This window comes from Euprymna scolopes, chromosome 38 (assembly GCF_053919585.1).
Source record: "Euprymna scolopes isolate OS-2025 chromosome 38, ASM5391958v1, whole genome shotgun sequence".
Taxonomy (NCBI): domain Eukaryota; kingdom Metazoa; phylum Mollusca; class Cephalopoda; order Sepiida; family Sepiolidae; genus Euprymna; species Euprymna scolopes.
In genome coordinates, this window is record NC_136519.1 from 16,499,723 (window position 1) to 16,525,588 (window position 25,866).

The 25,866-nt window shown below is 33.8% G+C and overlaps 1 protein-coding gene across 1 annotated transcript in view; it reads left to right on the forward strand.

Moving 5' to 3' along the window:
• Positions 1 to 25,866, forward strand: part of LOC145263078 (coiled-coil domain-containing protein 148-like) — a 415,858-nt gene that overhangs the window by 165,889 nt on the left and 224,103 nt on the right. The window contains exon 8 of the mRNA XM_080119947.1: positions 16,928 to 17,068. Within this exon, the coding sequence (XP_079976073.1) occupies positions 16,928 to 17,068 (141 nt within the window). The remainder of the gene's footprint in view (positions 1 to 16,927; positions 17,069 to 25,866) is intronic.

The window sequence follows — 25,866 nt, forward strand, 5'->3', positions numbered from 1 at the left end:
TCCTATCTGGACCAAAGTACCGTAGGTTTGCAACAACAGATGCCACATGCAAATTTATTTTGTCTAGACTATTAATCACTCTCTTATGTACTTTTAGAATAAAATTTAAGCACATTTAGTCGTTATAATAAAATCCTTCATTTCATCCTAGGAGCAACACCATCACAATCGCAGCATCTTTAGAGAAATTAGTTTCTATTTTCCCCCTTAATATTAAGTCCTCCTACATCCCACAGTAAAGACCGGGAGGAAATATATAGATTCTACAGATATTTAGCTTGCACCCTTCGTAACCAGTTCATAAACTCATAGACATAACATAATTTTTTCATTTCCCGATTCAAAAATAATCAATTCTCTTTTCTCAAATTCTGAGAGAGGCTGAGAGTTGATAATTCGATTATTCCGGAATCTACATCATAATATATAAACGGACGTCCCAGAACGTTTCAAATATAGCGGCACTCTCTACAAGAGGCAATCGTTTTAAAACATAAACCAGCTACAAACATAATAAGCGTTCATAAACAGAAAATTAAATACTGATAACTTTACACTTACCTTTGCACACATTAACAACACGCCACTACCCCCCCCCCACAAAAAAAGAAAAACCGGAAAAAATATGTACGGGTAACATTGTTTATTTTTCGATTTCGGAGCGGCTTAGCTATATATACTTGTTTTTTAAGATTTACTTTTAATGTGGGCGATGTAAATTACTTACATATATTCCTACGTTTAGGTAGATTTCGATCATGTTACTTATCTTGTCTGCATAGGTTTTCGACTATGAGAGAGAGAGAGAGAGAGAGAGAGAGAGAGAGAGAGAGTGAGTGAGTGAGAGAGAGAGTGAGAGAGAGTGAGAGAGTTGGGAAAATATATACAGAGAGAGAGTTGGAAAAAATATATACAGAGGGAGGGAGGGAGGGAGAGAGAGTTGGGAAGAATATCTCTCTCACACACACACACACACACATTCTCATTTTTATAGAGATATAGATAATGCTGTATGCAAATAAATATATATTAGGGGTTACATAATTGTTAGTAAAAAGTCAACATTGCCTCTTTCGCTTTCCCCTTTCCCCCTCTCTGCTGAATCTGTAAAAAAAAAAAGCATCTGTGTCGTCTTAGATTCCTTCTTTTGGTCTAGTGTCATTCGATGCAATACTCTACTTTTTTGTGAGTGGGTTAATTTTCAATTTTTACCTTTCAGTTTTCTTATAGTATTCCTCTACCTTTTTGCGATACTTCTGTTGAAGTTTCTATATGGTCGGTTTGCGTTTGGAACTCATGTGAATTGGTTTCCACATTCGAGGGGTTTCCTTAACAACTTCAGATCTTTTCAGCATTACAGTTCATTGCATAGTCTAAGTCTGCCTTTTGATTCCGATTTTTTCCAGTCGTTTTTCCAATTTACGTGGACTTTCCTAGTGCTCCTAAAATTATTAGTAATATATTGTTTTTTCTTCATGTTTCAGACTCCTTTGAGTTCTCTGGCAATTTCCGCGTATTTAGTACTAAGATTAAGATTAAGCCACCATATCTTTGCTCCATAAAAATAAATTTGTATACGTGATTACTGAGGCGACCCGGACACACATACGTTAACTTTTATTATGCGGATTCGTTTTACTATTTTGCTTTTTGGATCATCAAATTTTTAGCAATTATGTATCTTCGATAAATAATTGTTGGTAAAAATTCCAACACTGCCATTTTCTTTCTTCTTTCTGTAAATAACGCAACTGTATGATTGTAGATTAATTCCTGTTTTAGTCACAAAAATATTAAAAAAAAAAATTAAATATTATATTTTTATCATACGTTATTAGTATTTAGCCTCTCTTGCGTTGCTCATAAAATTAAACTTGAACACGCGATAATTATTCCCTTTGTTTACTTTTACATTTAGTCATATTTAAATCGCTCCAGACAAAACATAAAGCCACCTCGTATAAGGAGCTAAAAAGTATGAAACATAATAATCGCAAAGATACAGATGCTTATTGGGTTTAGTTTTGAAAAAATGAAAAAAAAATTAAAGCTATAAAGCGAACGAAAAGAATCCGTCGTAGCAGAGCTCCATAATCTGTAATTCTTGAAAAGAGTCTACTAGAATAGTAAAGATGAACAGCGGATTGATGAAAAATACTAAACTAACGAGTTCTACAAGCATGCAGTTCTTATAAAGAAGCGACCGGAATAAGAGAATAAGAGGATGTGTTATAACATATCTGAACAGAGAATTGATGAATATCACTGGGTCAACGAATCAAACGAGCTTAAATAAAAGTGTCGCATCATTGGAGATATTTAAAGTAGTCCATAATGTAAATTTTGTCTTGTCTTGATTGCTCAAGTTAAAGTGACGGACAACGGTTTAAATATATCTCGTTAAGATAAGGATCGACACAGGATGACCACCGATTTTTCGAGATTAAGATTGATAACATATCTTATTATTCAGAATTTTGTTTCACATCTTGGATGTTATCCTTACAAATTGTAGATCGACGTAACATCTGATCAGCTTTATTGTTGAACTCGGGAATCTTTAAAGTTTCAACTCTCGGTATGGAGCGATACTAAGAATAGATCCACAAATTACTTATGACAACTTCTTCATGGCTAACGGAACGAGAGAATCAGGAAATACAGACGACAGTTCTAAAGAATACGTGTCGTAATAGCAGTTATAGAAAAGACTGAGACTAGCGACATCATATTTGTGAGGAAAAAGGATATAAAAATTAGAAAGATATCATTATTTGTACTCATTAGGAGTTCTCACAAAGATCATCATCAAAGATTACTCATGAACAACAATCGGCAGTGTTGTCCGGAGTCTGTATAACAACAAGTCTCCTCAGATTTCCAGTACTCTCCACTTCTTTCGATAACATTTACTTTATCGCAACAGCCGCTTGCTATTGACTTCTCGCTGGAAATGACCATTGGTTTTCACTGGAATTTGAGTGGAAATAAGCTTCCTTTTCGCACTCGTCGAGTGGAGGTCTGGTTAGTGCTTTTTATCCTTTGTCTTTTATCATTGACTCTTAGATTCTTTGGTGTGGTGCCATTCAATGTCGATACTACATTTTTTAGGGGGGGCAGTTTCATCATTTTGGTTCTATGTAGTGTTCCTCTATCTTTTTTTTTCCAGATATTTTTTATTTCTATTAGGTTGACAAGAAGATTATTGCGGAATTTCTAAGTTTGATTTTAAATGATGTATTTTCAAATAAGTTTTCGTTATAATACCTTTACTTTATATATCATTTTAACGGGCGTTTCTCGTTCTATCTAACCGTTTAAATCATAATATTTTAAAAACAATTGACTTCTTTTCAGAACGTTGAATACAAGATAGACAAGAAGCAAATTCGCACAATTTTATTATTTCAATTCAAGCTAGACCGAAAATCTGCTTAAACAGCTCACGATATGAACAAAGCGTTTGGCCCAGGAACAGGTACTGAACGCACAGCACAATGGTGGTTTAAGAAATTTCGTGGCGGCGATGAGAATCTTGAAAATGACGAGCATAATTGTCGACCATCGGATGTTGACAACGATCAATTAAGAGCCAATCAACACACAACTATTTTATAACTGGCTTCTGAATTAGAAGTAGTGGTTAGACGCCGACGTAGCTCCACGACACTTCCTGAAGCGAGAGTTGCACCAAAGGAAGGTCATGCTAACTGTTTGGTGGTCTGCAACCGATCTCATCCATTACAGATTTTTGAATGCAGGCGAACTCATTACAGCGGTGAAGTGTTTTAAACAAGTGGATGAAATGCATCAGAAACTTCGACAACAACACCCAGCATGAGAAAATGCTCAATACTCCTCCACGACCATGCCCGACCGCACGTTGCTAAACCAACCGTGCAGAAATTGAACGGATTGGACTACAACACTGTGTCAGCCACCATACTCTCCAAACCTCTCACCTACCGTCTACTACTTTTTGAAGCATCTCAACAACGTTCTACGCGAGAAATGCTTCAAAAACCTAAGCGATATCAAAGCGCCTTCAGTGACTTTATTGCGACCAGAACGCAAGGTTTTTACGTTACTGTTATAAACACACTTGTTTTGCGTTGCCAACAGTGTGTTGATTCTAATGGCGCTTATTTTGATCAATAAAATTTCTGTTTCAACCAAGATGTCTTCATCTGAATTCAAAAGTGAAAAACCGCAAGAACTTTCTTGTCAGCCTATATATATATATATATATATATATATATATATATATATATATATATATATATATATATATATATATATATATATATAGCTGGTTAGCGTTTGTAGCACAAGTACGTTTTTTTTAAAGATTCTAGCTATTTTAAGCATTACCGTGTGTTGCATAGACTCAGTCTTATATTTGATTCCGATTTTTCTTTGGATTCCTTCTAAGTTCTTTAAAACTGAACTGTTTCCAGTACTCCTAAAATTATTGGTGTCATGTTAATTTTCTCCATGTTTCAAAAGTCCTTTCAAGTATCTAGAAATTTCTGTATATTTAGTAGTAAGATTAAGTTTAAACCTCCATATCTTTGCTCATAAAAATAAATTTGTACATGTGATTATCGAAGCGAGCCCGACATACATACGTAAGCTTTTCTTGTATAGATTATTTACAATTCGGCCTTTTCGATCACAAGGACTCAGGTTTGCCCGGCTGTTTGCCCGGCTGGGCAAACTTGAGTCCTTGTACCGGAAAAATATCCAGTAAAGAAAACGTTGTTTAGTAAATTGTTATTTTTTTTGCATTTCCATACACCAAACATGGATATAAATATCACTAAAACATCCGCTGGGTCATAAGCTTCATTTCGGTACCTTACTTATCTGGGTGGATTGCCTGTAGGCTGAGATAAACCGCGTCACACACACATACCCACAGACAGACAGACAGACAGACAGACAGACAGACATTAGGAAAATTTATAATAAAGATCTCAGATTTATCTCGCTACAAAGATCCCTGATAGACATTTAAATTGAACTCGGCTTCGCTTATCACATAGTCTGGATCGCTACCCATTACACTACTCATAACCCTACCATTCGCCGCTGTGAGAAATAAAAATGAGAATGTAAAGTTTTGCAAGTAAGCAGAGACAGAAATAATCTTTAAAAAATACTGTTCTTACTTAGTTGTATTTGTTTTTAATGGTTGCTGAAGACTGTTTCTTTTTTTTTCTCGTGTCGTTTTTAGAAAGTGAGTCTTGCTCTCAAAAGCAGCCAAAAAAATAAGAAAAACGTTCATACAGCGATTGTTAGTTGCTTTGTCTTTTGTTACAAAAATATCCTTTTAGTTGAACGACGAATCTTGACTGATTATTGCTTTTAGAGTTTAGTAAAAGAGAGGACAAACGTTTTAAGATAATTGCCTCACCAGCAGGGTCACCCAAGAGGAGGGCGAAAGGTTATTTCCTCATGTCTGCAAACCGAAAGTAAAAAATAGAAAAATGCAGACATGACCAACTTTTGACAATCTTTTTTTTTTCATAAATATTGTGAAAGCATTATATATATATATATATATATATATATATATATATATATATATATATATATATATATATATATTTCACTCTTTCATCCCATCATAACGAACATTTCTGTAAAAGTCTGAGGAAGCTACAGACGGCCCAAAAACGGCCGGGTAGCTGAAACAATAATGTAACTTAACAGAAAGATACGGTAATAAAAAATAAAACGTATATATATATATATATGTATATATATATATATATATATATATATAGAGAGAGAGAGAGAGAGAGAAAGAGAGAGAGAGAGAGATCGACGCTATTATATATATTCATACATATTTTATATTTATATATATATATAATTTTATATTTATATATATAATTACAAAGATAAATATTATACGTACATACACACACACACACACACACACACACACACACATATATATATATATATATATATATATATATATATATATATATAATTATTTACTATAAAAGTGTAAGCGTCTGTACATTTTCCTACCGAACTACTCATGTCAATTTTCAGTCGACAGAGTCGAGATTTGACATAAGGTGTCGTGAGATTTAGGAAACATCTTTTTAATCGGTTTTCAGCCAGAAATGTGGCTGTCGAGGGGTCAAAGTTCAACGATTTAACCTTTCAAAAGTTTATCAAACTCCTCCCCTAATTTTGGGTCTAAACACTTGAAATTTTAGATGTAGGTTACATGGACATGGATCAAACTTTGTAATTTGATTTAAGCCCAAAACAATAAATGTTAAAGGGTCAAAATTGGGATCAAAGTTTTAAAATATTTTACCTCTACGATCTCTACCAAATTATTCAGCCAACTTTTTGTTTAAACATTTGAAATTTTACATAAAGTGTATTCAGACATAGAGTAAGCTTTTTGCTAAGCTGTCAAGGGGGTCAAAGTTCAAAAGATTTGATCGTTGCGGTTGCTACGAAACTATTCTAATTTTGGGTCTAAACATTTGAAATTTTATATAAAGGGTATTCAGACATGCTACAAGCTTTTTAATCAGGTTTTGGCCGAAAATTTGGCTGCCAAGAGGTTAAAGTTTAAAGAGTTGACCTTTGCAGACTCTACCAAACTCCTCCGCCAATTTTGGGTCTAAACACTTGACATTTTAGATGTAGGTTACCTGGACATGAGTCCAACTTTTAATATATATATATATATATATATATATATATATATATATATATATATATATATACATATGCACATAAAGTTATGAACAGTACATAGGGCCCGAGCAAATCCATATAGATAAACAAACCTACCATACTAGATAAAACAATTTAAAAATAGGAAAAACGATTAAAAATACAAGTAAATAAACTATATATATATTGATAAATCCAATTAAGACTAGAAAATATAATGACAATAAATTTACTTTTTACTTGTAAGATCACCACTTATCAAGGCCCAGAGGTAACTCAAGGATAAGGGTTAGGTGTTAGATAAATGGTGAGACGGCATAATCAGTCACTGTGGAACATGGGTAGAGGTAGATTACCTAAACTTAATCACATTAGACTTACAGAGAACCATGTTATAGTGATCTGAGAAACAGAAAAATGGTATCGCGTTCCAACAGACGGACAGCTCTACGAAAGAAACCCTGCTAATAGAATTTTCATTTAGTTTTGGGTCCAGATAGGGAGTGAGGAAAGTTGTTGGCGGTTGTTGTAGCTTGAAGAATATTTGTTGAGAACGTTTTGCGGGGAAGGAGGATAGATTGGAGCTCAGTCGAACACTTGCCATAAAGTATCGATGAAGCAGAGATAGATCGCAACGTCTTTTCTGTGAGAAAGAGGGAGTAATGAGGCGCAAAGATTATCTCTCACCAAATTTCGAAGAAAGTCCTGTATCAATGCAGGAAAGGGTGCATTTTGAGGCTTTATCAGTAAATGTGGCAACAGTACTCCATCTTAGACCGTATTTGACTCTTGTAGAGATAGAGAAGTGCATTGGAAGTGAGGTACTTTCTGGAACGTTAGAAGGATCCTTAACATCTTTCCAATAGCTTAACAAGTGATTTGTATGCTTCATAGAAGTGAAAGCTATTCATTTCTACAAGGGCAAAAAAGGCATCTGACGGTTGGTGATGAAAAGACAGAAGTTTGGTTTGTAAGAAATTTATTTCCACACGCCCAATTTCCTCCTGCAGACAGCAAATGAAATTCCACAAACAAAGCCATACCTTTAAACTCAAATTTTATTCACAATGTATCAGAAATGAAACATCTTTGGTCACGGTAAGTCCTTTGCAAAAACAGTGGCTGAATTTGCTATCCATACGCATGGAGCCTTTAGTTTGATTCCTCTGTGGGGATGTTAGTTCGGGTTTCCTTTTAGAAGGATCCTTGTTGTACATGGTGAACACGGTGTGAATGTTGGCGCCCAATACGCCATATTTTGGGACCTCTGGAAGAAATAGAAATAAATTCCTATAATCAAATATATCATGCCGAACACTGTAAAATATCCTCATTGGTAAAATAAGTTCAGCAATTATGTTGTCTTTATATTTAGAGAAATGTGCTTCGTTCATCCACTGCTTGGTGTCCATGAAGGTAAAATCCTGGCTCTCTGAAACAGAGCGCCGCTGTTATGAGTCCGCTATCTACCGTGTTCATTTACAGCCTGAAAAAATAATACATGAATACAAATTGACGCCAAGACAAGATTTGACGCATTCAAATTAAACCAATGACAGACCGGCTTATAAAGCATGTAGGCGGCCAAAAACAATATGGCGGTTGTATGTGGAAAATTTATCACAGGTTTTGGATGTATTAAGTGACAAACCATTTTTATCCCATTGCATGACACACTCGAGGTTGGAGAAGAGAGAATCTGCAAGATTTTTGAAGTGTTGCCGTAGATGATAGTATCATCTGCATAGACGTCTATGAATGAACAAAGAATGTGATTTGGGAGTTCGTTGAAGATCAATAAAAGAGTTGGACCCAAGATGGATCCCACAGGCACTCCAACGTTAATAATGTGAGCTTCAGATTTCTGCCCATCAACGAATACTTGGATAAACTTAGAGAGAAAGGATTTAATGGTTGAGAGGACATTTCCAGCTATTCCATAGCTGGAAACATTATGTAGTAAACTTTTGTGCCATACTCGGTCAAATACCTTAAATATGTCAAGAGCTATTGTTCTAGAAACGAAGCCTTCGTTTATTGATTCATGAATCCCATGTGATATTACCATCAACACATCGGCACTGAGGCCACATTGCATGTCTCTGAATAGGTTGTTTGTGTTAAGGTGATCGACAACTTCTCTATTTATAACTTGCTCAAGCAATTTACTCATGACACACAGGAGGCTAATTGGTCTGTATTGAGATGCAAAAGACAAATACCTCGTGTTTTTTAAATACTGGGCAGACCATCTAGGTTTTGGGAAGGTGTTGGGAATGAAGTTGTTTTTTAAGAGTAGTAACAGATACTGTGTTTCCGAGTAGAATTCATTTCAACTGTAAATTCCAGTCTCTCTTGCTAGATATGAACAAGTCCATATCCTATACAATAAATGTTACTCTGGGCCAACCAGATCATTTTATTTACACAATTTCACGGAATCGTCGAATTTTCTCTACCCTGCAACCCCTCTCCCACAGGAGAGACGTTGCGAGCCTGTCCTTGTTTTATCGTTATTTCCATGGCAGATGCTCGTCTGAACTCCAATCCCTGGTCCCCCCTCGCCAATCTTTTACGAAAAACACCCGTCTAGCGGAATCCACTGTGAAAAATTTTTCCCCACTCTATATCTGTGCCTAAATCAAAACGCGGATTCCATAAACAAAGCTTCTTTCTTAGAACTGGATTTTTAAGCACATATATTCATTGTTTCAAACAATAAATTCTATATATATACTAGCATTTCAGTCCGGCGTTGCCCGGGTATTTGGATGTGTATGTTGAGCAAAAAAAAAAAATGGTAGTAGGAAGGTAGGTGCAAACCCATACAGTGAAGGAGGAAAAGAACGGAGGTAAAAAAACCTGACGTTTTTGCGGTTACGACCATCGCCAAACCTGAAGTGAGTTATGTTTAAATTCAGGCTAGACAATCGAAAATAGAAGATAACTTAAAAAAAAATATATCGGCAAAAAAAGGGACCCCTATGTAGAAAAGTGCCTAGTTAATTCATGGATTTAGCCAATGTTTCCATATTTGTCGTATGAAAGGTCGAACTTTAAAACTATACTGATCTTGGTAAAATCCGTCGCCTCTCTCGAAAGTTTTAGGCACACATGCAAACATACATACATACATACACACATACATACATACATACATACATACATACATACATACATACATACATTTATATATTGGTAACTAAAGATTTTCGATCCAAACCGATGAAAAAGCTTGCCCTATCTCTGAATACTCTTTATGTAAAATTTCAAATATTTAGACGAGAAATTGTTTGAGTAAATTGGTAGAGACCGCAGAGGTCAATTTTTTAAAACTTTGGCCTCTATTATGACCCCTTAAAATTTATTATTTTGGGCTCAAATCGAGTTATTAAATTAGATCCATGTCCAAGGAACCTACATCTAAAATTTCAAGTGTTTAAACCCAAAATTGTCGGAGGAGTTTGGTAGAGATCTCAAATGTCAGATCATTGAACTTTGACCTCCTAATCGCCAAATTTCTGCCCGAAAACCGATCAAAAAGATTTTCCTTAGTCTGAGTACTCTGTATATCACATTTCGAGTCTGTAGACTTAAAATTGACAGAGTTATTGCGTAGGGAAATGTGCACACACACACACAGATACACAGACAGGTTCACTTTTATAGATATACTAGAATAGAATTTCGGCCCGGCGTTGCCCGGGTGTTTGGAGGTGTATACTGAGCCCCCCCCCAAAAAAGGTCAATTTTTTTTAATCTGACTCCTATTATGACCCCTTAAAATTTATTGTTCTGGGCTCAAATCAAGTTATTAAGTTAGATACATGTCCAAGAAACATATATCTAAAATTTCAAGTGTTTAGAGCCAAAATTATCGGAGGAGTTTGGTAGAGTGCTCAAAGGTCAAATCGTTGAACTTTGACCCCTTAACAGGCAAATTCCTGGCCGAAAACCGATCACATCGATTTTCCCAAATCTCAGTACCCTGTATATCAAATTTCGAGTCTTTAGCCTGAAAATTGACAGAGTTATTACGAAGGTAAATGTACGCAGACAGACACCCAGACACCCAGACACGTTCACTTTATATATATATATATAGATTGACCATGATAAAAGTGTACTATCTGTCCTTCAGCTGCTGCACTTCCATTTCTTGTTTTCTTTCAGTGGAGGAGAAATCCTTCACGACGCGTTAAAAAACGACCCTGGTGTCTAACTCTGTCCCGTGAGGAGATATTGTAAATAGATAGATAAATAGATAGATAGATATAGATATAGATATAGATATATATGACAGATCGAAGTTAATAATACTGTTATTTCATTGAATTTTACTATTAACGCAATATTTTCCATTTCTAGAAGTAGTTTAATCTCTGATATAAATTCCTCAGTGTATTTTTTACATTTAAAAAGATTGTGACTGACTGACAAATTATGGCATACAAACAGACGGGCAAAATCTCTAATATAGATTGTCTTCGTTTTACAAAACAAAAATGGAGTCAAGCAAAATAAAATACCTCAGTGAATAATGTATTTAATGTTATTTAATATTCAAATAAATAATTTATTGGTATTGTTAAGGCTTAAAATATTTAAATTGTGACGATTTCGGTAAAACCAAGCACGCAGTTTCACCAACGGACAGACAAAAATTACAGCTTTATACATGAAGAAATATATAAATAAAACAACAGATATACGAAAGAATTACCTTTCGTAGAGAGATTACTATTTTTCCTTTTTTTTTATTCAAAAGGCTTCGGCATGAATCAGTTACCATTTAAAATATTAACACGTTTATAAACATTGCCATGGGAAAATACGACGAGGGAAAAAGAAATGGTATTACTGAAGATGAGAGAAAGAGTGAGATTTCAGCTTGTTTGTAAAAACATGTCTACTTGCCGATTGAGTAAGAAATAGGCCAAGACGTAAAGAGATGGAAGTAGTAAGAAAAAGCGTCGTATAATGGTTGTCAACATCTATAATATAAACCTCACCTGTCTGTTTAAATGTATGTATGTTTGTATATCTGCCTAAAATTTTTTTACAGAGGCGACGAATTTTCATGAGATTGGTAACATTTGTAAGCTCAACCCTTCGGACGAAAAATATCGAAAAATTGGCTAAAAACATTCATTCCTTTACCCGGGGCTAGACAGTTTTCTACAAGGAGAGTCGTTTTTTTTTTTTTTTTTTTTTTTTTTTTTTTTTTTTGCGTCGCTATTTTTGCAAGTCATCGTATCGGTTGGAATGATTTTACTAATTTCATCGTTCCAAACTTCCGGTCGCATCATGGAGTAGGAGTACCTATTTACTATGCCTCCCCACGGGACAGAGTTAGACACCAGGGTCGTTTTTTTTAACGGGGAGAAAAGGTACAAAAATAAAAATTGTCTCAGTCGTGAAGGATTTCTCCTCCACCGAAAGAGAACAAGAAATAGAAGTGCAGCATCTGAAGAACAGATGGTATTTATTTGCTCCCCCACCGAGAAAATTAGGCACAAGGCCGATTTTTAATGTGAGGAGTGAAGGGAGGGGGAAGGGAAAAAGGGGACCAGCTCCCGAGAGGTGGGAAATGGGAGCTGGTTAAAGGTCAGGCATATGGGGTTGCCCCCACATCTGGTCTTTGCTAGTCATAGCTTGCAGTATCTGTCGGAACAGATGGTATTTATTTGCTCCCCCACTGAGCAAATTAGGCACAAGGCCGTTTTTAATGTGAGGTAAAAACCAGCTCCCCTAAAAGGGGTCACTCTGGTTACCAAAAATAATAATTGTCCCAGTATAGAGGGTTTCCCCTCCATTGACTGGCACAAACCATCCTAAGTGCAGCATCTGTCGGAACAGATACTACACTTTGATCTTGTCCCGAAGAAGAAGTCAGGTTTTCTTTCACGTTCTTTTCTACCTTCGCATCATGGGTACCGAGCCTGCCTGCCTACTACCACTTTTTTTTCACATTCTTTTCGTCCTTCGCTGTTCAGATTCGAACCTTCCTGCCTACTACCACTTTTGCTCAATATACACCTTCAAACACCCGGGCAACGCCGGTCACCCAGGCTAGTTGCTTATAAACAGCCATTGAATGTGACCATCCATTTTTGTCCCTAGTCTACTACAGACTGAAGGTCTTCCTCTAGGATTTACGCCATTGCTTTAAATATGTGTTCATTCGCTTTCTCCTTGTGCCTGCTTTTGCTGTGAATATTTTTAAAAGGAGAATTCAGAAATTGGAGCTCAGTCGAGTACCAAACATGAAAATGCTAATGAAATAAGGACAGACTAACAATGCCGCTCCGATGGCAAAGGAAGTGTAGAAAAGAGAAAATGTCAACATATATATTTTTTAATACTAACCTATCACTACTTACCAATTCTAAAGGTAACTCGCGAATAAGGTTTAATAAGAAACCAGTCCATCCATCCATAGCCCTTGAGCCCCTAGAGGGGAATAGACCGTCTACAACTTTTGTAGATGTTTTTTTTTTTGTAGCGAGGAGTTCTTGTTACAGGGTGAGGATGCTGGCCCCACGCTCAACCTTCCCAGAAGGTACATACAGCGCCTAGCCTTCCCAAATGGTCACCCATCTGGTACTGGCCAGGCTCAACGTTACTTAACTTAACTAACTGGCGAGAACCGGTGTGTCAACGTGATTGCGCCGTACGAAACCGGTGGAGCGATGAAAAAGGAGATGAGAGGATTGGGACAGATTGCTGAGAAGGACAGAATTTTATTACTTAACAGGACAGTTCTACGGGTATTTGTTTACATTTGACTTCAAAACGACCTATTTGATTTCGATGGGCAATCACCTAGATCAGCAGTTTTCAACCTATGAGTCGTGATCCCAAATAGAGTAGGTAACTGAGTTCGAGCCGAATGTGAATATTATATAAAACATGAATGAAAAAAATTGATAAACTACAACTAAAAGAATTTATTGTCGATCCCAACAACATATGTGAAGTAGCATACTCTAAACTTCATCATTAAGAATAAGTACCAAAATCAATTATTCATGGTTGACAGAATGAAAGCATGCTACCTATGTGGATTAAATAAAGGGTTCCATTCGAAATTCCATGCAGATTCCAGAGTTTGACAGCATACACCTGAAGATTAGAGTTTACATCGAAAAAAATGTTGTACGAATACCAGACAAGATGAGAACGGTAGTCGAAAGAATCCAAATTGTCAATCTTCATCTCAAACATTCGGAAACATATTCAAATATCTCTGTGATACTCAGTTTGTGTTTATTGTCCAGATGTTCAGTTGTGTCAATCCAATTGTGCTAATCAAGCAGAGAGGATTACGTCGCAAATTAATTCTCTCTTTATAACAACATGCCCACAGATGGAAATAGGCAAAAAATCAAGTTGTTTCATACCTTTACAAATTTATATCTCTGAAATTTACCTTCAATTTCTGAGTAAAAAAAATAAAGGTCTATGCCAGTGGTTCCAAACTAGTGGGTCGCGACACTAATGCCATGAGGTTGCTAATTGATTTTTAGTCCAATGTGAATATTATATAAAACACTATGATAACATTGATTATGAGAATTTTATGCAAAAAGCTCTGCAAAATTCATGTTAATATCCAAAATTACAATAAGGAAATTATTGTTTTTCCAAACAACTTATGTGAAGCAGCATACTCCAAACTTCATCCTTAAAAATAAGTACCAAAATCAATTAAATGTGGAAGACAAGTGTGTCATAACAATGGAGCCCAGGATAGAATTGCTAGTTTTAAAAAAAAGCAATACCAGCCATTTCATTAAGGCCAGTTCATAAACATACTTTACATTACGGTGGAAGTATGTGTGTTCGAATAATTTTAAATTGATTTGCAATTAATTAATTTCTGTAGCATATTTGGAATGTTTTTGCATAAATTTAAAATTAATCACGAATTTACGGAATATATAGTTACTTTACGAATAAATAATCGCAAAATAGTTTGTTGTACAAAAAATGAATATATATATATATATATATATATATATATATATATATATATATATATATATATATATATATAAGGTTCATGCGAAAACAATATCGTTTTCTCACATATGTTACTTTTATATATGATTTCTAATGTATCTCATTGATATATATTGCCATGTAAAATATCATTTTGAAGCACGTTTTTCACTCTATCGAATCGTCTTATTCGTTATCGTTCTCAATCTCTCCATTCTTTTTTGCAGGCTTTTCGACAGCGTGAACAAAATTCAAATATGCACGGTTTTCTTGTTCTAGTTCAAACTAGGCCGAAAAGCTGCCGAGACAGCTCATGATGTCAATGATGCGTTTGGCTCAGGAACCACTAAAGAACGTGTGGCACAACGGTAGTTTAAGAAATTTCGCAATGATGACGAGAGTCTCGAAGATGAAGACGGTTGATAACGAACATTTGAAAGCCTTAATTGAGAAGTTGCAGTTGAACTTGAGGTCGGCAACTCCACAGTCGTTCGTCATTAAAATAGGAAAGAAAAAAACGTTGGATAAATGGGTGCTGCATGAATTGAACGATAATAATAATAATAAAAAAAAAATCGTCGTTTTGAGGTGTCTTCTATGTTCCTTCTGCGCAACAAAAACGACCTCATTCCCGAACGGATTGTGACGTGTGATGAAAAGTGGATTCGCTACGAAAACCGGCGACGGAATTGCACAAAAAAAAGACTATGGTGACTATTTTGTGATCTGCGGCCGGTCTCATCCATCACGCTTCTCGAATCCGGGCGAAACGACGGCGAAGTACTGGCGACAAATTGAGGAAGTGCCAAACGTATGTGCCCGAGATTGGTCAATATGAAGGAACCAATTCTCTTCCATGACAACGCTCGCCCGCATGTTGCTCAACTGACCCTGCAGAAGCTGAACGAATTGGGCTACAAGACATTGCCCCATCTGCTATATCTATCGAACCTCTCGCGCACCGATTATCACTTTTTTACGCATCTCGACAACTTCCTGCGCGAAAAATGCTTCAAAAGCCGAGATGATGCCGAATTGGCCTTCAATGACTTCATCGTTTCTAGAACTCTGGATTTCTATGCTAATCGGATAAATAAACTTGTTTCTCGTTGGCCAAAATGTGTCGATTCTAATGGTCAAAAAACGGCATTATTTTTGCACCAATTAAATATATAAGATGTTTTAAGGATTGAGTCGCTTCTTCGTTGCTTGTTCTAAAATGAATCGCCATATTTGAAAGGTTGGGAATCACTAAAAAAGATATAATGTCTTAATAAAAGCACTGGTCCCTATGACCTCACTGCGTTGGCGTCAAGGGGTCATCTGGTCAATAAAAACCTCGCTTCAAATAAAGGAATGACTTCCCCAAAAAATTCAGTTGCAGGTTAGACTACGTAGTTTAAATGTTGGAAACCTGCGTAGAATATCTAATGAGAGTGTTGAGTTTCTTATGAAAAAGTCTATTAAATTGTGTTATTGTTATGGCTTGGTATTAGCTTTAAAATGGAAGCAGAAGAACGGTGTAAGTTTAGACGTGTATTAACAAAAGACAAACAAAAGGTTACATCATAAAAAGATTATGTTCCACCGAACACGTGAGGTTAACTCCGGAACAGTGGTTGAGTCCATTCAGAGGGTGGTTCCCCACAGCAGTTATGTATAGCCGAATTAGGAATCCGGAGGTAGATAATTCCTCTATTAATATTGGGACAATTTATCGGAATCGGGAACCAGAAAAATCAGAACGTGTAGGAGTATCGGAATAAGAACAATTTGTGACTATTTTCCGATGCCAAAACGATTCCTTTATTTATTATGTTTTTTTAGTTTATTTTGTTTATTTTTTTTAAAGCAAAATCTTCCAAAATTTGCTGTTGGTAATGATAAAATAATAAATATTTATTGGTTTTAAATCAATAGTAAAAGTAAAACCGATAGATCATCCCTCACAAGTGTAGTTTACGTTTGAGAAAAAAATCTGCACATTTAACATGAGTTTTCGGTGATCGGGAAAAAATAACAAATTATAATTAAATATTTAGAGATTTATAAAGAATCGGAATCGGCAATTGTATTGGAATCGAGGATTTAGTATGGAGTCGGTTATTGTATCGGAATCGGGAAAAATATTGGAATTGTTCCACCACTACTCACTATGCATCTTTTTTGTTTTTTTTTAATTATTATTATTTTTTTTTTTTTTGTTCCACAGGTTTCGAAATGGCGCGAACAAAAATACGAACAGATGGTTTTGGAAATACATCTTCAAGAGGAAAAGAGGAAAGAAGCAGAAGAAAAAATAAAGTTGACTTTAGAGAAGAAGAAACAAGAAAGAAATCGTAACAAACAAAAGGTAAGAAGAAGCAGAGGGTGCATCCAGGTATGAAAAAGGGGTCAGGTTTCGATGTTTTTATGGAACGAGTTTTTTTTTTCTTTTATGCATCGGACTTTTAGACTAAGTGGAAACCAGTTAATTCTCTTATTAGAGAGCTCCACTGACAAGTTGTGTGAGGGTGACCAATTTATTCAGTTCTTTTACAGACAACTGTTTCGCTGTACCGTCTTAATTTATAAAAGGTCCAGAGTGCATGAAGACTCACTTGATTGTGAATTTAAAAAAAAAAAAAAAAATAAAAATACAATAAAAATAGATAAATAAATAAAAATGAAAAACAATAAAATAATAAAATAAAATAAAATAAACAAATAAATAAAAATGAAAAAATAAAAAATAAAGAAATAAAATAAAAATAAAATAAATAAATAATTAAAAATGAAAAAAAATAAAATAAAATAAATAAATAAATAAATACGAAAAGAATAAAAAATGAAATAAAAATAAAATGAATAAAAAAATAAAAATGAAAAAAAATAAAAATATAAAAATAAAAATAAAATAAATAAATAAATATGAAAAAAATAAAAATAAAAATAAAATAAAAATAAAATAAATAAATAAATAAAAATGAAAAAAAAATAAAAATAAAAAAATAAAAAATAAAATAAAAACGAAATGAATAAATATGGAAAAAAATAATAAATAAAAAAATAAAATGAATAAATATGAAAAAAAATGAAAATAAAATAAAATAAAAATAAATAAATAAATATGAAAAAAAATGAAAATAAAAAATAAAATAAAAATAAAATAAATAAATAAATAAAAATGAAAAAAAAACAAATAGGTTAAATAAATTCAAAAATTTCTACGCTTTCTGGATTTACAATCGAGTGAGCGTTCATAACCTCTGGATCTTTAACATCCGATTTGTTTTTTTTTTCCCACATTTCATCTCTATTTTTATATGTTTTAATGAACATGAACATTGTTGTTTTGCAATTTATGACAAACCATCATAAAATACCATTTAATTTAATGCTATAATCAGCAAATTCTTAATTCGGCTATAATAATAATTTGCTAATTTCTTTCTTTCTTCTATAGAAAAGAATATTTATTGAAACTCTGCGGAATAAGGATTTTTAAAAAAATTGTTTTTGGAGTATTCTGTTGAACAATAAATTTACTTGTATATTTTATTCTACAGTCTTGATTTTTTTTCCTTATGGCAAGCTTTCTGACATATTTCCATTCTATGGAGGCGAGGCGCGAACGAACACCCCATAATTTTATTATACCATATTTTTTTAAACTGAAACATAATTATCAAAGTGTACTTACGCAGATAGATATGAAAAGTCTTTATAAAAGTTTCTGCCTATTTCCATTCTATGGAGGCCAGATGCGAACGGAGACCCCACAATTTTATTATACAAACAAAGTATTGAAATAAAAAATGTAAAATAAAAAAAATACGTTTACAAATGTTTTTGATATAGATGTACATAAGAATACTTTGATAAGTATGTTTTAACTTAAATAGGGATCCTATTTAAGTTAAAACATACTTATCAAAGTATTCTTATGTACATCTATATCAAAAACATTTGTAAACGTATTTTTTTTATTTTACATTTTTTATTTCAATACTTTGTGAACCAGGCGCGAACGCAGGCCCCACAATTTTTATGAACCACCGTTCTGCCAGATCAAATATACCCATTCTTCTGTCTCGATACATCTTCTATCATTATATGTAATCAGTTTTTGAAATAGTCAACCATATAGGAGCCTATTCGTGACCACACACACACACACACACACACACACACACACACACACACACACACACACACACACACACACGCAGAGCTTTATATATATATATAATTTAAAGGAGATCAGAGCAATAGTCTAAAAAGCTGAGTGTATTTTAATGTAATAGTGAAATTACCAGTTTAATTAAAATACAGGAAAGAGAAAGTGCTCGTTGTAATTTAGATATATAATAAGCTCGATAGGTAAATATCCTAGAGCTAATTCAATATTAAAGAATAAAATGCCATAACTTCGTGGATATCTCATGAATTTGAATAAAACTTTGGGAAATAATTAACCATGGTATATATATATATATATATATATATATATATAAATATATTTATATATATATATATATATATATATTAAGTAATGTGATTGATAATTTAAAATTTTTAAAAAATCAAATTATAATTAAATTAAAAATCCGTTTCATAAGAAGGAACAACAACAAAATCAATTATCTGTACGATCGTTTCGGAAAACAGTGCTTTTTATTGTGGTAGACATCCAGTTACGAACAATAATTATTACATATAGTTTTTTAAAAAGAAAGGTCTCCTCGTCAGCAAATTTTGTTTTATTAAATTTAAAAGACACCATGAATAAACCTAGCATTAAAAGTAAGGCAGATATATCTTTTAATTTTTCGCCTTTTGAAATCAGGAACTATGGTTAAAATACCCATATACATGTTTGCTATAGTTTTTCACCTCTTTGAATGATGAATTTTAAAAGGGGGGACGTCCGTGTAATAAATTATTTCCGTTAGCGTACTTTTGGTTGTTCCTTCTTATGAAACGGATTTTTAATTTGATTTTTTAAAAATTTTAAATTATCAATCACATTACTTAATATATATATATATATATATATATATATATATATATATATATATATATATATACACCATGGTTAATTATTTCTCAAATTTTTATTCAAATTCATGAGATATTCACAAAGTTATGGCATTTTATTCTTTAACGTGGAATTTCCACTGTCCATCGCTTCATTGCAGGTTGTTTTCGGACAAAAAACAGTGTCATGCGAACTTTATTTTTATATCTTATTTTTCTGTCAAAGAATAATAAGAAAAAGTACATATAAAGTGCTAAGCCTCAAATAAATTAATTTTTTAGCGACATATCCATCATAAATAACATAAAACAACCTTTTGTTCCCCGGAGTAGTAAATTGTTTGATCTCAAAAAATAGTTATGGCTCTAGCAATATCAACTATGTTCTCCACAATGCATCCTTTGAAGTTAATTGTTCTCCTCTCTCATAAACTCCTCTTTCTATTATTGACCAGAGATATTCAATGTGGTTAAGGTCCGGAGAACAAAGCCCATAGATTCAAGGAAGGCTGCAGTCGCCTAACAGAATGGGATGGTGCATTGTCATGCATAAAAATCATCTGAAAGCGCGTGACAATGGTAGGTCATCTAGCCATGGTGACAAATGTTTATCCAATAAGGCCGTGTACGCATTGCTGGTAAGTTTGACCCCCTCTGGAACTCAGAATGTCAAACAAACTTATCCCTAATGATTCCTGTCCAAAACATGATGACTGCACCCCCTCGTTGACGATGGACTCTGTAAGGGGTTGGAGTAACGTTCGAGTTCCAAACTTTGGTCCATCCATCCGGACCGTCAAGAGTAGCACGGGTCTCATCTGTAAATAGGACACGTTGGAAATCCATTTTCATGTAATTCTGTGCCCAAGCCTTTCGTTTTTCCTAATGTTGTTTGCTCAATGGAGGCCTTGGAATAGTTTTGATGTTCCTTGCAATCTCATTCAAATTACATTGGGCCTGTATGGATCTTGGAGCGATTCCAGCCCTTGCAAATGTGGAAGCACTGGTTCTGTTTGACTTCCCTATGAATTTTCCGAATATCACCATGTGAAAGGCTTCTCCTGGTGCCCTTATCCTTTCTGCATTTGGTGTAGGGATTGTTCACGAATGAAGCCAATGTTCTTTGATACCTTTTCTAGCTTCATATCTAAATCTTTCTTGAATAGTCCATTAACAATCCTTTCATTTTCAATAACCGTTAATCGCCCTTTTTTGCATTTTAAAAGACTTGCAATAATGCGATGGACAGTATAAATTACTTGATAATAAATTAAATGTCATAACTTCGTGAATCTCGCATGGATTTGAATAAAATTTTGGGTAATAACTAACCTTGAAACAGTCATTTGGTCAGAGAATTTTCATTTTTGTATGGCGTATATTTAGTGAAATATTGATATTTTACTAATCTGAAATAAAGCGATTAACGCAGTTTATATATATATATATATGTATATATATATATATATATATATATATATATATACACCCACCCACACACACACACACACACACACACACACACACACACACATATATATATATATATATATATAGAGAGAGAGAGATTTATACACACACACACACACACACACACACATATATATATATATATATATATATATATATATATATATATATATATATATATATATATATATATATATACATATGCATATGCATTTATACATGTACATAAATTCACTTCTGATCAAAAATTTAAGACCATTTAAAAATCTTTAAAACGAAACCCTTTTCAGGATAGATTTTAAACTTTTCCCACTTAAGGTTACGAATGCTACAACTTTAAAGGTTATGGGGGAAAAGGCTACATTCCAAACATTTAATTAAAAAAAATTACATTTTTATAAAATGAGGTATTTTACACTTGACTAAAATTATAAGACCAGGGTTATAAATTGCTTTTTAGTTCAGTTACAGATAAGCAATCACTGCGTAAAGGTGTCACCATGCCTAAGGCTAGCAAACTTACCGACGGTTAACGTGCTCGAATTCTAGATTTACACGACCAAGGTTTGTCACAGCGGGCAATAGCAGTTAAGGTAAAGGGCAGAAAAACTGTGATTGACAACTTTCTAAAGAACAGTGAGAATTAGGGAAAAGCCAAATTCCCTGGCAGGTCCCAATAATTTTCTCCTGTACTGAGTAGAAGAATAAGATGGGTTGTTGTAAAAGATATGGGACTTTCTTCTAGTCAAATTAAGGCAGTCATAGGTGAGCATTGCAGTCCAGTGACCATCAGACGGTACTTACGACAAAAAGGCATGACAAATAAAAAGTGTAACCAAATTCCTCGCCTGCTTCCACATCACGAGGTGGACCACTTAAGGTTTGGTCGTGAATACTAAACATGGGACATTGGGAAGTGGAAGAAAGTCCTGTTTTATGTTAATAAAAAAATCAATCTAGATGGTCCTGGTGGCTTCTAACAATATTAGCATAACGAAAACATCCCTCCTGAAATTTTCTCCACACGTCGTAATGGTGAAGGGTGCCTAATGGTTTTCTAACAGAGGGACGATGAAATTCCAGGTGATGCAGGGTCGTCAGACAGCAGCTGGTTATGTTAGCATGCTACAAAAAACATTGTTGATGACGGAGGGCCATCATTCGTGTGGGGATAGATGCTTATTCCAACACGATAATGCGGCAATCCACGCTGCACGACAGATCTTGACCTTTATGCAAGAAAATGGGGTATATTTCTTGTGACATCCTTCATGCTTACAGGACTTGAACACATTAAAAATGTTTGGGAATGGGCGATAAGAGATGTTTATCGAAATAACAAAGAATATATATAAACAAATGAACTTCATCAAGCCATCTTCAGAAGCTAAAGCAACATCCTCCACACATTAATGGAAATACTTATTTCTAGCATGCCCCAAAGAATTTTTGAAGTCATCAAAAGCAGTGGAGGTAGAACTCATTATTACATTCAGTTGTTGAATGTTTTCATACACTTTTCTTACAATTTTGTAGACTTTATAACCCTGGTCATATAATTTTGATCAAGTGTAAAATGCCTCATTTTATAAAAATGTAAATTTCTGAATTAAATGTTTGGAATGTAGCTTTTTTTTGTTCATAAGTTTCTAGGTTGTAGTATTCGTGGGAGAAGTTTAAATTTATCCTTAAAAAATGGTTTCCTTTTAAAGATTTTCAAGTGATCCTAAATTTTTGATCAGGAGTGTATATACATATACATATTTAACTAGCCTGGCTGCCCGGCGTTACCCGGGTGTTTGGATATGTGTGTTGAGCAAAAAAAAAAAAAAAAAGAAAAAAAAAGTGGTAGTAGGCAGGTAGGCTCGAAACCGTACCGCAAAGGAGGAAAAAACATGAAAAAAAGCGTGACGTTTTTGCTGTTGCGTCCATCGCCAAACCGGAAGTGGCGATGGTTTAAATTAAGGCTAGTCAGTCGAACATAGGGGATGACTTTCGAAAATATCAGCGAAAAAATTGACCCCAGCTTGTAGAAAAGTGCGCAGTTGTTGGTGAAGGAAATAATGTTTTCAGCCATTTTTTCGATATTTATCGCCCGAAGGGTCGCGCTTCAAAACGATACCGGTTTCGTCAACATCCGTAGCCGCTGATCAAAAGTTTTAAGCAGATATACATACATTTAAACAGACAGGTGAGATTTATATAATCTATTATATAAATCTCACCTGTCTGTTTAAATGTATGTATGTATGTATGCATGTATGTATGTGTGTATGTATGTTTTTTTCACATTATTTTCTTCCTTAGCGGTACGGGTTCGAGCCTGCCTACCTACTACCACTTTATTTATTTATTTATTTTTTGCTCAACACACACCTCCAAAACACCCGGGCAACGCCGGGTACCCAGACTAGAAGATTATATATATATATATGTGTGTGTGTGTGTGTGTGTGTGTGTGTGTGTTAACGACCCGATCTTAAGTAAATGAGAACACGAAACTAACTGCAGAATTCTTTCAATTATTTTAGAATAGAAAATCATGAAAGATTAAATGTATGCAATGATTTTTGCCAAAAATTTGACGTAGCGCTTCAGAATGACAATTTTTTTTTACTTTTATTTATTTGTTAATTCATGTTTTTTTTTCCTTTAATTTATTCATGATTTATTACTTCTCCACACAACTTAGCCTGGCGCTGATAATGTTCGGCATGATAATAAAACCTCACATCTCCCTCTTCAGGTAATAAAAATAGGAGATTTCTATGCTAAGAAAATGGGAAGAAAACAACAACAAAAAAAGATATTGTAACAAGTTTTTTTTTACAACGCATGCGAATCTTTTGCAACAAAATAAAAAAAATAAATAAATAAAAAACATAACAAAAATAAAGAAATAAAAAAAAATTGTATTCCAAACATAAATCTGATATGCTTCGCTTGAATTAATCAGAATACTGCTCTCATCCTGGAGATTATTTTTCACAACGTTTCAGCTGATATAAGCTCCGACTTTCGTCAGGTGTGTTTTGTCGAATTCGGGAATTTTTATGTCGAAGTCATTATCTACGGAATTTCGAACTCAAATTCGTTTTCTTGCAATTATGTAACTTTACTACATAATGTATAGTTCTTTTTAATAAAATACTATATATATATATATATATATATATATATATATATATATATATATACATATATATATACATATATATATATATATATATATATATATATATGTATATATATATATGCCTATATGCGCTACTATACGATAATTCTTGGCCGGAAGACCTAATCCCCCAGCGCGCGTGATTACAGAAACATGTATGCACATATGTAGCCATCAATGTTTGTATAAATAAATAAATTATATATATATATATATATATATATATATATATATATATATATATATATATATATATATATTAATGATGGGACGATTCAAAAATTTCTCCTGAACCCGATACAATTACCGATTCCGTTCTAAATTTTCGATTCCAATACGATTCCCGATTCCGATTCTTTAAAAATTTATAAATATTTAATTAGCGATTTGTTTTTTGTTTTTTTTTTATTTGGTTTCTTTTTTGTTTTTTTGTAAATTTTCAAATTATTACATAAACCCCCGGGTAATTTCCGCGTATATTTTTTCTCAAATGTTTTCTTATGATTGATTGCAAAAAGATTAATTTTGATTTTAAAATAAAACCAAATTGTATCAGTTTGCCGGTAGTGTACAACATGTTACTTGAAAGTTTTCCTGAACAGTTGAAAATAGTCGACAATTGGTTAGGCAAAATGAGAAAACGATGTAAGAACAAAATATTTCACAACACCCCCTCCCATTGTTACGAACGAATTTCTGAATAATAATGTTGGTCTTTAGAAAACCAATTTTAACATGGGGAGGGCGTCCTCATAAAAAACAATCGGTTTGGAATAGGAAATTAGGCTTCAATTTTCCGATTCCGATATCGATTCCGATACCCGCAAAAGTTCTGATTTTCCTTTTCCGATTCCGATTACGCGTCCCAATACTAATATATATATATATATATATATATATATATATATATATATATATATATATATATATATATATATAAGAGAAAGAAAATTAAAACCGTAAGTTAAACTTTACAATTAAAATATGAAGGTTCTCATATTGGATTTCTCTCTTTTTACTATTAGGTCCCATTTAACTAGGGACAGACATTTTTTTTTTATTTTATTTAGGAGGTCGCCAGAGTTTTTAATATGTGAAGTGCTGACAGTGCCCATTAGTGGAGTTAAAATTTGGGCAATAGCTCGTGCTAATTTATAAATCGCATAGGGATGTTTTATTTATGTGTTTTGGGGGAGGCCGTATACTAAAGGCCGTATACTTTATGTGTTTTGGGGAGGCCGTATACTAAACAAAATAAAAAATATGGGCATACAAAATAAAACCACTAATATTCCTATAAAAAAATGCCTTAATCTACTACACAAGCACCTAAACAAAATTAAAACCTATCTACCTTTTTCCTCGGATACATTAATACAAATAATAAAACTCATCACCGATATAACCTATTTTCAGTTTAATAATTCCTACTACAGACAAAAATTTGGACTCGCTAGGGGTAACCCCCTTAGTGGTGTAGTAGCTTG